The sequence below is a fragment of the Prionailurus viverrinus genome, chromosome A2 (assembly GCF_022837055.1).
Source record: "Prionailurus viverrinus isolate Anna chromosome A2, UM_Priviv_1.0, whole genome shotgun sequence".
NCBI classification, from domain to species: domain Eukaryota; kingdom Metazoa; phylum Chordata; class Mammalia; order Carnivora; family Felidae; genus Prionailurus; species Prionailurus viverrinus.
In genome coordinates, this window is record NC_062562.1 from 87,335,992 (window position 1) to 87,351,330 (window position 15,339).

At 35.3% G+C, this 15,339-nt stretch overlaps 1 protein-coding gene across 2 annotated transcripts in view; it reads right to left on the bottom strand.

Annotated features, from left to right (window-relative positions):
• Nucleotides 1–3,147: 3,147 nt before the first annotated feature.
• PCLO (piccolo presynaptic cytomatrix protein) overlaps nucleotides 3,148–15,339 on the bottom strand; it is a 423,639-nt gene continuing 411,447 nt past the window's right edge. For both annotated transcript variants that reach the window (XM_047849897.1, XM_047849896.1), the window contains exons 23-25: nucleotides 7,056–7,190; nucleotides 6,491–6,636; nucleotides 3,148–4,361 (exon numbers count right to left, since the gene is read on the bottom strand). In XM_047849897.1, the coding sequence (XP_047705853.1) occupies nucleotides 4,221–4,361; nucleotides 6,491–6,636; nucleotides 7,056–7,190 (422 nt within the window). In that variant the 3' untranslated portion in view covers nucleotides 3,148–4,220. The remainder of the gene's footprint in view (nucleotides 4,362–6,490; nucleotides 6,637–7,055; nucleotides 7,191–15,339) is intronic.

Genomic DNA, 15,339 nt, shown 5'->3' on the forward strand with positions numbered 1-15,339 from the left:
GGCATGCAACATGTAGTTAGAAACAAGACATATCTCCAAGTACTTTATTTTTTATTTTGAAATCAATTTTATTAGATTTTTATTCTTTCAGACAAGAATGTTTTCCATTAATATCAGATGTGTTTTTGTTAGGATATTAGCACACACATTAATCAGTAGTGGGAGCACCTGAGCACATCACCGACAAATATACAGACACAATCAAACGATAATCATATTCACATGCTGAATGCCAAATGAAATTATTATTTCAACTTTGTCTATTTTACCAAATGTATAGGTATGTACAGGGTAACGATTTAAGAAAATGCTCTCAATCTACATTTCAGATAAGGAATCATTGGATTAAATGATTTTGACTTAATGGGCTTCTTTAATAATAACAACAACATGGAACATACAGAAAACATCAATGTGTCATATTCAATGAGAATATCTGTTTCACTCATTCATTTTTTGTATTACATCAAAGGCAAGTAATTATTAAAGAGACGGCTCATGATTATTCATCGAGCTTTCCGTCACTTCCATCTCAAGCTCAACAAGAGGGCAACTCACTCTGTCACATGTAGAGTTATAAACATATATATATATATAGCTGTAGTTGGCTGCTTTGGGAATATTAGACATTATAGCAATGAAAATAAGTTTTTAAAAATATCGTTAGTTATGATTTAAATAATAAAGTAAAAAAATACTATAAACATCTTTATGATATCTTAATGAAATGAAACATTGGTCAAATAATTTCTAATAAATTGGGCACAATATAGTATATAATTTTATTTCACTTCACAGGACCACCGACCTAGTGTCACTACCACTATTACCGCTATCATCACAACATTCCTATAGAAAGAATCGGTATCAGCTGGTTACCAGCTATAATATTCCCACAATATGACTATTTTAATGTGTGTGATCCACAAAACTAATCCCACTGATATGTTGAAAATATGCATTTATTAGTACGGTTAATTACAACATGGGCACATTAAGGAGCAAAGACCATCCCTGCTCCTTAATCTTGGAAACTGTTCTTTTCAACAGAAATGGTAAAGAAAGAGTTCAGAGTCACCAAAAGTCTTCTTAATCTTAAGTAAAAATAAGGGAAACACCAACTTCTTGCTCAAACTGTTATCTATGTCTGTAACGACCATCCTAGAAGTCCCCGTCTTTTGTAAAAATTCACTCTGTGCTTTTGCTTCTACAGCTAAAAGTTCCTTAGGACCCAATTTTAAACCAAGAAGCAACTCCAGTCTCTGACGATTTTATGAAATTGTGGGAAAAATTAAGATGCTTTTCAAAATATAGGTGTTGTACTTGGACTGATCACATATTATTTAGAAATTACAAACTTTGTCATCAGTCGGATAAAAAAAAAGCTGATTCCGAAAAAATAAAATAAAATAAAAAGTGGAAAATCATGTGCTGTGAGATATACAAAAAAGTAAAAAACACCAGGAGCCCTATTTGCAATTAAAAAAGAAATCGTTTTGTTGTAAGAAGGGTAATCAACATCATTCAGAAGAAATGCATTTGTTCAAGGATCAGTGTTGCATAGAATAATTCCAGCACAACTTAGGATTTTGGTCAGTGGCAAACTTGGCACACTTTGGCAGGATCTTATGCTCTCTGAAGGGGGATGCTGGTGCACAAAAAGCCATGTCATTAGCTCTCTTGATTGACCTGGCCCCGTCTGTCACTAGTTCCTCGGAACAAAGGGGCACCTGTAATGCAAAGACTCCTACTCTTTCAAGTCAAATAGCTACCAAGGGATGATCTTTGTTTTTGGTGGCACCTCATTTGTATTATTCTAAAATAAATTTGCAACTGGAATGAAGTAAAACTTACTGCTCCTACAACCTCCCCTGCATACCTCTGGGTGTGAGTGGCTGCAGAAGAGGACCTAGCGTGAGCTAGAGTGTCCTTTTAAGGGCAAAGAGCAGAACCTTTTTGTGTCAGAAAGAGATCTTCCTGAATCCTTCTCTTCCCCAATTATGAATGATGATTATAAGCTCCCTAAAGTGCTAACTTCTGCCGGCGATATCCATAGCAACCATCAGCAGATCTAGCTGTCTCTAAAAATAAAATCCTAGCAATATCGAATCTTCAGCAATCCCCTCCCCTGCGTGCTCGTTTTAAAGCAGTATCAATTGGTAAATGACACTGCGATATCAGGGAGGGGAGGGGAAAAAAATACAGGGAAGAAAAGTGACTGTTAGCTTTCTTAGACTGGGGAAGAGTGAATTTCTATTTCTTTATGAATATAATAAAGATAGCCTGGCATTTATTAGAAATTGTTTTCTTTTTAATGTTTTACATTAAATCAATTCCTCTCAAATTTCAAGTATGTTTTTCTTTAAAAAATGAGAAAATTCAACATCCGACCAGTATATTTGGGGATGATTTCTCTAAACCCGTGGAAATCCCACCTTTGAATAAAGAAGCAGCTTTTAAAACTCAGAACAGTCTGAGAACCAATTTATTTTGGGGTAGGATAAGGTTAGTAGGTTCATTTCATTTATAATAACTCGATTTGCAAATCATTTTGATTTAATTCTTCACCTTTTCGCAGGTTCCACACCAGGTTATATTTTAAAGAAAAAAAATAGTTTTGGAGCTAATATACTACTTTTATCCAAGTCAATGCTGACCATTGGTATGGAGGATGTTTTTGCATATAAAATTTGAGAAATAAAGAGCTGCATAACAATTATTCCTTGCTTATATCTATAAAATTGTATCTGGAAATGTGCTTTCTTTTTTCTCACAGTTCACTTGGTTTGATCATCCCCACATCCCATTAGGAAAGCTAAGAATATGTAATTATATTTATCCTACAAATAAGAAACCTGGGGAAAAGTGACTTGAAGGGACATGTGCAAGGTGACACAGTCAGTGGCAGGACCAAGACAGAAGCTGGGCTTTTAATCTCAACTCAGTGTATTTCCTGTTGGTTGATGGAGAAGAGGATGCTTCATTTTAATGACTTAGGCATTGGTTCTTTTATTCTGCATTATTAAAATAGCTCGTTATATTTTACTCTCAATATACTGTTGACTTTTCACATATTTTCCCAGTATTGACAAGCTTGATCACTGCGATATTGTCACTAAAGGAGGAAAATGGAACACTAGAGAGAACTTAAGTTTGGTGTCATTGTGCAATCAGTTAATGCGCTAAGGGAAAAAAAAAAGCATTATGGAAGAACAGGAAATGACTCCAATTAAAGAATTGGTGTCACAGATTAATAGGATGTGTTTTCCAGAGGAAGAATTTATCCTCCTTCAATACATCACTCAAGAGAAAGGAAATACGTGGAATGACACATTTATTTGCACTTGCACAAAGAACAACTTATCATGCTTCCTAGAACATACCATTTTAGTCTATGTTCTTTGGTATGTTGAAAATGTAATGGTAAGTTATGGAGATTTTGATGTTTTCAACCAAGGTTCCAATATTTTTGTGGGGCAACATTCATTGTTAGCCAATCAATGGCTTTATTTCTAAATAAACATAGGTCCATTTCTACTTAGTATTATCTTCACTCTACATTATTTCAAATTATACAAATGTGCTTTTACAACATGAATTCCAAAGTTGGTGTTGTTCACGCTTGTAACATTTAGACATAGAGAAAATCTAAAAGCCATCATTTCCCCATCTCCAGTACCTTTTCCTTATGAACACAACCACCTCCCTCTTAGTCTTGAACACATCCTGTAGTTGAGTCCTGTGTTGGAATATAAACACAGTAAGTTGTCGGAGAAAATAAGATGAAGAAGAAAGATTTGTAGACGTCTGAAAATTGTGATTTGTTACGTCAGTTCTTTCCTTTCAACCAAGATTCTTTTGCATAAAGAATAAACTCTGCATTAGAAACCATATTAATAGTTGAGCATTTGCCTTTAGCTATAGGGCAACTCTGCTCAAAATCACCATTGATCTGCATTAGGTAACCAAGATAGCTCTCACTGTTTGTCTTGACAGCCACACGCAATCCTTTTTTTTTTTTTTTTTGGTCCCTAAAACAGGAACTTCTTCATCTGAGTTTTTTACTGTGTTCCACAACAAAACATTTACAAGACTTTGTTTTTGCGTGCCGTTCCTCCTTTCACGTTTATCCCCCAAAACGTGAATAGAATAGTATCCAACTGTTGTCTTGATTTGAGATCATTTAGAACAGTTTCCATACCCTGAGCAGACACATTTCTTCAATGGGTTTGAGTAGGACTGACCAAAAGTTTGTGCCAGTTGACTATTCTTTTTCTCAGATCCACTTTGTCAAGCCAGATACAGGCTTCGCCAATCAAGGTCTTTTTCATAAACTTCCCTCCATTAGAGAAAAGTAAAATCTAGAAAAAAGAGCCAAAGTTATATATACTTGCATACATTTTTCAACCTTTTTAAAAGGACATTTGATCATCAAAGAAATAACACAGACAAGAAAGGGTAAGAGGAAGTAGCAGCTATACTTGTAAGATAACTAATCCTCAAGATATCCTCAAAAGATGTGCATAGTATTAATTAATTCACACCAGCATTTCCCAAAGGAAAAGCCACATCCAGGAGGATATGAGAATTTTAGATAAGACATGTATTAACAGCTCATTCTGACTAGGTTTATGCTTAATTGAACAGAAAATTTCTCAGAAGAACTTGCTAGGTACATTTTCTAGTAGTTTATGAAATATGCACCAACATACAAAATTGTTTGAGTGCTGAGCAAATGAATAAGAGCTCACAAGGCAGAGAAAATACAACAGTAATTTTATTTAGCATTTAATTTACTGGTGGTTTTACTACAGTGTGTACTTCTGAAGTGATTTCTTGTCATATGTAGACCTTATATTAGTTGAAATGCCATAGGATCTCACACTCAAGACAGTTTTTTTTTCTTCCAGAGATGAGTTGAAGAAAGGTAGAGAGCGTCAGTGTTAACCATTAATCCTTGACAGTTCTCTCTTGCTTTCTTTTCAGAATCTCCTTTAGAGAATTCATCTTTATTCTTGGCTAAAACTTTACTTTTATGTTTCTGACTTCAAAATATACATTTATGATTATTTCTTCTGGGCCCTGGTTTTGGGATTGTATACGACATTGTATATCTTCACCTGCATCCTGCTTTCTTATTACATTTATCACATTTCAGACAAATGTGTAATCTTTCTCCCTCGTAGTCCTGTCTCTAACTACTTAATCTCTGTAGAAGACACATTTGCTCACACAGACTTCAGAGCATCTTTTGCTCTTTTAAAATTTCTTTCCACTGTAATACCTTTTAATACCCTCAATGCAGCTTTAACTTTGTAATGTTTCTTATATGTGTCTCTAGTGTGCCCTTCAGGGCCAGTACCACGGTCTTACTCTTCCCATATTTTTTTATCTCTTTCCTCCCACCTCGGTTTCCCTCTTTCGTTCCTTGTTCCTACATCTAATGAAGACATACTACGTACAAACACTGTATTATGTTGTAGAACAAAGAGCAATGAAAGCCAGGCCTTGCCCTAGAGGAGCAGAGAGTGGGAAAGCAGTGACCAGTAGGGATATAAATGATTATGCAGCACAGATTAGGATTGGTAACCTAGTAAGATTGGCAAAATACTGTGCGAATGAGGCATGATGAATTGCACGTAGGGTCATCAGTAGAGGGCAGAGTTCATCCTGAAAGACTTGGGAATAGTGAGATGGGTGGAGAGGGATGAAGAAGACAATATTGAAGGGAAGAAAAATATGAGCAAACCGTTGGAGGCTTAACCTGATTTGAAAAGACTGTGGTGTGGCTGGAGTATAGAGTGTGTTGTAAAGTATACAAAGAGATGAAATTAAACCAACACTCTTAGAGTTTGCGTGAGAGGACTATGGATGAGTCAGGATGTAGATGAATCACTGAAGGCTTTGATGTAACCTGCCGGCCAGTGTTTCTGTCTGTCTGTCTACCTACCTACCTGCCTATTCTTAATTCAAGTATACTTAACATTCATTATATTAGTTTCAGGTGTACAACATAAGGATTCAGCAATGCTATACGCTGCTCAGTGCTCATCACAGTAAGTACACTCTCAATTGCCTTCACTATTTCACTCACCTCCGGGGCCCTCTTACCCAGTGTTTTTAAAAGATGCCTCTGCCAGCAGCGCGATGAAGTGAATTAAGAGGGGAAGACATTGATGGCAAGGAGGCCAGCTACACTGCTAAGATGATCTGAGTAATAAAGATGAAAACTCAAAGAGGATTAGTGGCTGTGAGCATGGAAATAAATCTATATAAAATAAACTGAGTAAGCAGAATAGAGAAGATTTGGTAGCTAACTGAATGGGTGAGTGAGCTGCAGACTTCTTAAAGGCCCCTGGAAAGAAACCTCTAAGACTGAATTAACTTGTAAAATGTCACACACGATATAATCAGTATACACATATTAAATAATTGAATGGAAAATAAATACTGTACACACAAAAAGAGTAACTGCATGGTATACAGTTACCTGAAGAGAATGCCCAGCAGGACTGAGGCTGAATCTAAAAGTTTCATTGAATGAAGGCTCTCTATCATGTCTGCAAACTCTCGTTTTTTTCTTGATCACTTTCTTCTGGGTAGAGATGTTCATCACATATATTTTTACATATAAATCTGAAAAGAAGAATTCAGCTTGTAAAATGTCCATTACTCATACAATTTTCTATTGAAAGAATTATAATTGTACACTGGGAGTTATCCTATACTTTAAACAAAGCCAGCAGAACGTGCTCAATTTGTTTCAGACAACATAAAGTGATTAAAAGACACACCGATTTCCTTAGCAATTTGAATGTGTTTTCCCGTTGTATGATAAACACATTACTCTGTTTCTGTGTTGAGAAAAATTATCTAAAAATTAGTAGAATATCAACGTGTTCTATATAAGAGAGGTTAATCCTTATTTCACATTTTTTTTCAGATATATTTGGCATACAGCCCCAATTTTACTTTGAATTTTCCAGATTATTTAGGACATATTCCTACAGAACTCCTAGATATTTTATATTTCTCATTGTCATAAAATTAGATACCTGGTAAGTGATCAGGAGACTTAAATTTGTAGGTGATATTTCTGCATTGGAGAATCTCAACTATCAGTTGTTCACCATCTGTCTTCATTTCCTTCTTCAGTGCAATCTTGATTTCTCCCATTACCTGAGTTTTGACTGGAAAAAGTTAAGAAAAATGGTAAGGAATAGGAAATGAAATCTATTCAATGTTTCATTCAATAATTCATGCATACATTCATTTACTGAGTGTTTATCAAGCGCTGAACACTTTATTGTATCCTGTGGATACACAGATGAATAAAACACAGTCCAAGCCCTTAAGGAGTGACAGATTTCATGGGGAGACCAATAAATTCCACACTTACAACAAAGTATGCTAAGTATGATGACAGGCTAGTAAAAAGGGAGGTATGGAGGAAATGCAAGTAGGTGTTACTCAGCTGTAGATTATTAGGCCAAAAGAGGAAAGTGATGAGACTATAATAAGACACACATACATAAAATCAATAGAATCCAGGGGCACGTGGGTGGCTCATTCAGTTAAGGTTCTGACTTTAGGTTTTGGCTCAGGTCATGGTCACAACGTTTCATGGGTTCCGTGGGTTCAAGACCTGCATGGGGCTCTTGCTGACAGCTGGGAGTCTGCTTCAGATTCTCTCTCTCCCTTTCTCTCTATGCCCTTACCCTGCTCGTGTTGTCTCTCTCAAAATAAATAAATAACTTGAAAAATTTTTTTAAATAATAGAATTCTAATATAATTTATGGGAAATAAATCATATGAAATACAAGAAGTTGTTTGCTAACAATTGCTCGTTACAAGGCTTTCTCAAGAACACTTGCTACCATAACTAAATGTCATTGTATGTTATTTATACTTTCTTCCTATTTGTTTTATGGAAGACATAGCTAAGAAGAATTCATGTAGTGACGACATTACACAAAGGAAAATACAATGCGTGGTTTAAATGAATCCAATGTATTTCTTTCAAGTGTTATCTGGGATCCTTGTATTACTGAAGAAGCCATTCATGATCACTCATGATTCTTTAATGATCCACCCTTTCCTCTGTCAATTCATACATTCATCCACTTATTTAGTCACTGACAAGTACTTTATTTCCCACGCTACCCTATGATAAACACTCTGTTAGGAAGAATGGAGCCAAACATGCATGCTTATTGGTTTTATGATTTTTTCCACCTGTTGGGAAGAAAGTGTTAATGGATTATTTTCATCAATAAGTACATAATTAGAAAAAAAACCCAACAAGGTTATAAAATATGAGAGCATGATTCCAAGAGAGCCTGAGGAAGTACTGCTTGAGCTGAAACCAGGACAAGAAAGAATTAACCAGCTGAAATGGATTAAGAACATTCTACAGAGAAGGAACTGTGTGTTCACAAAAGGGAACATCATGGGACTGAGGAACTAAATAAATGTCCTTGTGGTTATGACATATTGTTAATTGGCGCCTTGCTAAGAATTTGGTTTTTATCTTTAGAACAATAGGAACCTGTTGAAGGTATTTTAAGTTTGGATGTGGATCACTTGTTCTAAAACATCTTGGTTTCACACATCGTTATAGTCTTAAAAATAAAATGGGAGTTCCTTAGGGTGCCTGGGTAGCTCAGTCGGTTAAGCGTCCAACTGTGGCTCAGGTCATGGTCTCATTGCTTGCGAGTTCAAGCCGCATGTGGGGCTCTGTGCTGATGCTCAGAGACCAGAGCCTGCTTGAAATTCTGTGTCTCCCTCTCTCTCTGCCCCTCCCCCACTCACGCACTCACGCTCTCTTTCTCTCTCTCTCTCAAAAATAAAATAAAAACATTAAAAAAAATTTAAATGGGAGTTCCTCAAAGAACCATTGTATGTATTACAGCTCTCAATATTTGAAATTTCAAATTTCTAATCAAAATGCAAAATTGGATATTTAAAAATATTTATTAATTCACTTAAAATGATAATATACTTACAATATTTTAATGGAAAATCACCATATTTCCCAAAATAAAAAATACATAGTGAGGAATGCTGTTTCACATTTTTTTCAAATTTCATTACTGTTTTGCTTAATAAAGGAAAGCTGGATTCCCATGCCTGTTTCTATATTACATCCAACTCAATAAGTTGTTTTAGTTGAAATATAAGAAGAAAGTCCACTCTCATACAAATAGTTGGAAAAGGGAGGAATATTTTAGTATCCTCTTTAGATAATGTTAATCTTTGATGCTACATTAAAACTTGACAAGTGGTAATTTCTTAAATAAGATAAGGGATAATTTCTGAAATCATATCAAGGAACTTTCTGAACTGTTGCTTTAAAATACACCAGTCTATCTTGCATCTTGAATGGATCTTTTAACTATGCCTGATTTGATAACCTCATATTGTTCATTTTGGAAAACACCGGTTCACTGAGCTATGAAGGTCTTGTTGACACATTTCATAAAATATTTGAAGCACACATGTTAATATCATTACCAATATCATCAAGAAGTTCTTTGAAATTGAGAAACTTCCAAGTTCAGGAATGTAGATGCAAGTTTTCCGAAGTTCTATTTTTTATTTAAAAGCTGAATTTTATAATTGACGACTACTGTCACTTGTTTTTCTTAAAGTGACAAGCTCATTTTGTAAATTTTTCAGAATAAGTGGCATGTGTCTATGAGTTATTCTTTCTAGTAGAAATTACATTGCATATTTAAAAGGGCTAGTTGAGCTTGCAATGCAAAAAAAAATGCACAGACTTCCTCAAGTCAATGGTCATAATTAGACATGCAGCACAAATGCTTTAGACATATTTCCCATGTGATCACACAGATTTAGAAAGACATGTACTTTCTAATACATAATTTTAGTATATTAAGTTATAATATTTTAGTATATTTAAAAATAATTTTGACCTCATGGATACACTTGAATAAAGTACAGAATACAGAACATAGTTGAGTCAACTTTGAGAGGAAATTAGAGTAACAAAAGCATTTGTGCAAAATTGTACAAATACTGGATTGTAGTCATTCAATCCTTTTGATTGAATTTTGTCATATTTTGGGGATATGCTGTTTTAATTTTTTTCTTTCCTGGATCAATTATTTGATCAAGTTAATTTACATTTTTGTCCAGATGTATGCAGACATGTAGAAAAATATCTATGAATACCAATAACTAAGACGCAAAAATACAGAAAATCATCCTCTATACTGAAACATAAATCTTCTAGATATAGTTATATCATAATAACTTAGCAACCAATGACTATCGATACCTCAGAGTAGTTAGATGTTAGCTTTGCCCTCAAGAAACTCAAGAAAATAAGACTCAAGGCAGGGGTTTTATATACAGCTGGAATGTCTTTTGAGTGTCAAGCCTACGGTTTTAAGCATAAAAGATCAAGAATTCTACACAAAGATTGATTCTCTGAGAAATACAAGGGGGATGCGTTTTGTTAAACCAAAGAGAAAACTAGAGAAACTTCAGTGCGATCAATGACGGTATTTAATGTATTTAATTATGGGGCTAAGGATAAAGCAGGACTGAGGGCACAGGTGCGTGGAAGAACAGCATTTGTTATGTATTCCAAGAGTAGTAAGAATACAACAAAAAATGGATGGATGGGGAAGGAGAAAACGCAGAAAATGAAATGAGACTATTGATTTTTGTATAGGCGATAGGTAGGTAACAAAGGGTGCAATTAAAAATTGACAAACCACATAGTAAGTGTTGAGGTAAGAAGAGCAAGAATTATAAATGGTGTATATAAAAAGAAAATCATTAAATATATGAATCCTTAATTACAGAAGAAATTTTTACAAATCAAAGACACCAAATGGAAGAAGAAATACAACAAATATACACAATTATAAAACAAAATGCAGAGTTGCAAACACATCTACCATATCAGTAAATACAAACAGGTTTAGTTAGCCTTTTTAATTTAATTTATTTTTTATTTATTCATTTTTTTTTATTTTAGAGAAAGAGAGAGTGCACGAGTGGGGGACAGGGACAGAGGGCAAAAGAAACAGAATCCCAAGCAGCCTTCACACCCAGTGTGGAGCCCAATGCTGGACTCAATCCTAGGACCCTGGGATCAGATCTGAGCTGAAATCAAGAGTCACACATTCAATCGATTGAGCCACCCAGGTGCCCCTAGCTACCCTATTTTTAAAATGACTTTCAGACTGGCTCATAAAGCAAAGCTTACCTTTATGTTAAAATGTAGTTTTGTTTCTAACAGTCAAAAATACATAAATTATAAGCATGTCAGGTATATGGAAACAATAAGAGAGTAGGGGCTGAACTCTTATTATCAGACAATAAGTTTTATAAAATGAAACTACAAACATTAATCACACACAAAAAGGCTTCAATTAAATAATTCCTGGGGGAATGGCAAAATATAATGAGAAAATACAAAAGTTCTGAAAAATAATGATAATGGAAATACCATAAGTATCAGAATCTAAGAAAGTTACAGTAATGATGAAGGAAAATCAATAGTCTTAAATGCCTATATCATTTAAAGCATTTATAAAAAACACATGCATTAATATTCTATCAAAAATCTTAATACAAGTGATTTAAACTTCCAACTCTAAAAGTTAGAAAAAGAACAAAGTGAAACAAAAGAAACTACAAAGAAGGAAAGAATAGAGATATACATTAAAATTAAAGAGGTAAAGAATAGAAAAATAGATAAAATTAATGAATCAGAATTCTGATACTCTGAATAGTATCAACAAAACAAAAAACAATAGTGAATTTACTCAGTGATGTGTGGTCTCTTAACATTCTTATTCAGAAATCACCTCTGGCCGCTTAACTATGACACTACTCTCCTCTCGGTGACTTGCTATAAACATTTACGGTCATGAATACACCCTAATACTATCAGATCATATTCTGTTTACACATTCATGACAGATAGAAACTGAAAACATCATCTAATATATTTCTTCGAACTTCCAAGCGAGCATCCAATTCTGGTTACTTAACCATTTTAAGGAAGCATAAATAAGCCCATTCAAATCATTCTGTTTTATATATTAAAAAAAAAAAAACTTCACAGGCAAGTAATTTTCAATATAAAAATGAGAAAATGGGACAGATCTTAGAAATTCTTTTCTTTAATATCTAGAGAAATTAGGTGAAAAAAAGCAAAATTAGAAAAAGTGTTAACAAGTAGTAACTGAACAAGGAATAGGCTACAGTCTCCCGCTGGCAACCCCCAAAAAGTTCCGTGAAGGAATGGAAAGGGGGATTCTGGGAAAGCACAGTTTAGCAGGATTCCTGAGCACAAAAATCTTGTATCACAAAATCTTGCTGGGAAAAGAGTTGACAAAACCCTAAGTATTACCACCAAATCCCCATCACAGTGAAGAGGATGGACAACGAGAATGGGGAGCCCCAGAAAAGTCACACTAAACCTTTGAGAGTGGAAACCCTGGATCATCACTGAAAAGATCTGAGAGTTTCGGTGCGATCGGGAAAAATGGCCAAGGCTCCCCATTTCCGGGAGCTCCAAGATGAAGCAGGTGAAAGACCCAAAGCAGAGACTATCTTCCCCTGGAAATAAGACATATCTTGGCTTGCTACAGTGAATGCTGGCCAAAAAACATTTAATGAAATTTCAAAAGAGAGAGCAAAATCTCGCCAAGCAGGCCAGCAAAGCTATATGTAAAACAGCTCTATTTCTTTCCTCCAAAGCCGTACAGAAGTGGAAAGAACACCGTCTCTCAAACCCACACCTGGAATGGAGGGGGAAAAAGAGGATTAAACCAAGGTAAGGAGGGATTCCAGGAAAACTCACTCCTACTACTCGAAGCCAATAAAAGCTGTGGACAGAACTGATCACACTAACAAGCGGGATGGAATAAAATAGGACAAATCTTCTGGGACAAATTCACTTTTATAGGTCATATTCCTCTTTTGCAGCCCTGAAAACCCCACGTGCTAAGAACGTGATATTTGTTCTTTCCCACCTTCTTCCATGGGGAAAAAAGGGGGGAATTAAGCTTGCTAATTACAGTTCTCAAATCATCAACGTTGCCTGTTTCTTTCTTGGAAGGTTAAATTCACATGCTTCACAGTGTGGTACTTGTGAAGTTCTTGATAATTTTCTCCTGTTCGAAGACTGTTCCAGCTTGCTCTTTAATGTTTCTATTAAAGGAAGAAAGGGACATGCCTGCTGAGATTGTGTTAATTGTGAGTCACCACTGTCAATCATGTCTGCCCTTTCCTAGGTTCAGAGTGCCTCTGTCACCTGGAGCAGACGGCGGAGGGTGACAGAAACCTCTTAGTCCAGGTCTACTGTCTCCACAAGGGGGCAGCTCCAGATCTAACATCGATTCTGCTCTGGAGAAGATATTTATCCTGCAGTAGGATACATAACCACAATTTAAGAATAGAAAGAAGGGGGGGAAAGAATAGAAAGAAGAGGAAGGGATGAAGGGATGTTGAGAATTTCAAAAATGAGGTGACAAAGATGCCGATTATAGCACAAAAGTACAAATGTTCCCATTTTAAAACTGTTAATGAATTAGAAACACCATGAATAAAATTTAATAAGACAGAAATCAGTATTATTGACATAGAGGGAAGAAAGGATGATATAGAAAGTAAAATGGAAGATAAAGAAGGCAGAGAACAATGATAGGTATGTCAAACTGAGAAATATGATCCAATATAACTGATTTTCCAGAAAAGGTAAGTTTAAGAGTTTAGAAAATACCATCTATTTAAAATATACAGGTATTTATCTGAATTAACAGAAGGGTAAATCTGTGGATCAAAAGAACACCCTGTATTCCTGGAAATACTGATTACTTGATACATTGATATATCCCATTTAAACTACTTCAAGGATATAGAAAACATTTATAAAGGAGACAAGGGAAAAAAGAAGTCCCCTGAAAGAGGACATTCGTGTATAAAAAAAAATAAAAATAGCCTTGTGAAAATATTTAAAAGGCTGTGGCAGAAGATATGAGGATATAGTAATGGAGGAAGAAAGAAAGAAAGAAAGAAAGAAGAAAGAAAAGGGAAGGAAAAGAGGGAGGAAGGAAGGAAGGAGGGGTGCCTGGGTGACTCAGTCAATTGAGCATCTGACTTCATTCATGTCATGATCTCGTGGGTTTGTGAGTTCAAGCCCTGCACGGGGTTCTGTTCTGACAGCTCAGAGACTGGAGCCTGCTTCCGATTCTGTGTGTGTCTCTGCTCCTCCCCCGTTTGTGCTCTCTCTCTCTCTCTCTCAAAAATAAATAAACACTTTATTATTTTTTATATGAAATTTATTGTCAAATTGGTTTCCATACAACACCCGGTGCTCATCCCAACAAATAAACACTTTAAAAAAATTAAAAAGAAAGGAAAAAAGAAAGGAAGGAAGAAGGAAAGAAGGGTGGGAGGGAGGGAGGAAGGAAGGAAGAGGGAGGAAGGCGGGAAGAAAAAAGGTTACAGATGAAATTGAGGAGGAAAAGTGGAAGTAAGTGGAGGAGTGCTAATTTCCTTTAGGCAGACTTAAAATTGAAAATTGAAATATAGTACTAAAAATCATAATTGCTGGGGCTCCGGGTTGGCTCAGTCAGTTAAGCACCTGACTCTTGCTTTTGATTCAGGTCATGATCTCACTGGTCATGAGGTCAAGCCTAATGTGAGGCTCTGAACTTGGCTGTGGAGCCTACTTAGGATTCTCTTTCTCCCTCTCCCTAGGCCTCTCTCCAGCTCCCGCTCTCCACACTCAAAATCATAATAGCTCAACCTTGTAATATTTTTAATTTTGTTTCTTAAACTTAGTGAGAGCATTTATAAATGAATATGGCTAAAATATTTATTGAAATTAGACAATTCCTTTGTTTTTACCATGATATATTCTCTTCATTAAATTAAAAAACACTATACTCATGGCCATGAATAATTTAATTGTTTTTAACAAAACTGTGTGCGTCCCTCTATCTCTTTAGCTAAAGTGCTCCAACTAAGTATAACTGTCAAATTGACTTATTTTTGTCTCCCACAGCTTTCTTTTTTCACACTCTCTGGTGCTTTATTCTCCATTAAAATATGCAGCGCTCTTCTCACTCCTTTTATTCAGAAAAAGTTTACATTTATACATATTTTATCTTTGAAAAACATGTGTGTGTCATATCTACATGCACATATTTATACACATGCTATTTGTACACCTCCGTCTGATTTATAGCTTAGAGAAGTGCACCTTAAGAAAACATTACCATTAACGGAACACGGTAATTATTTCACAAGAAATAAGGTTTGTATAATAATCTCCATTTTACAGGTGAGAAA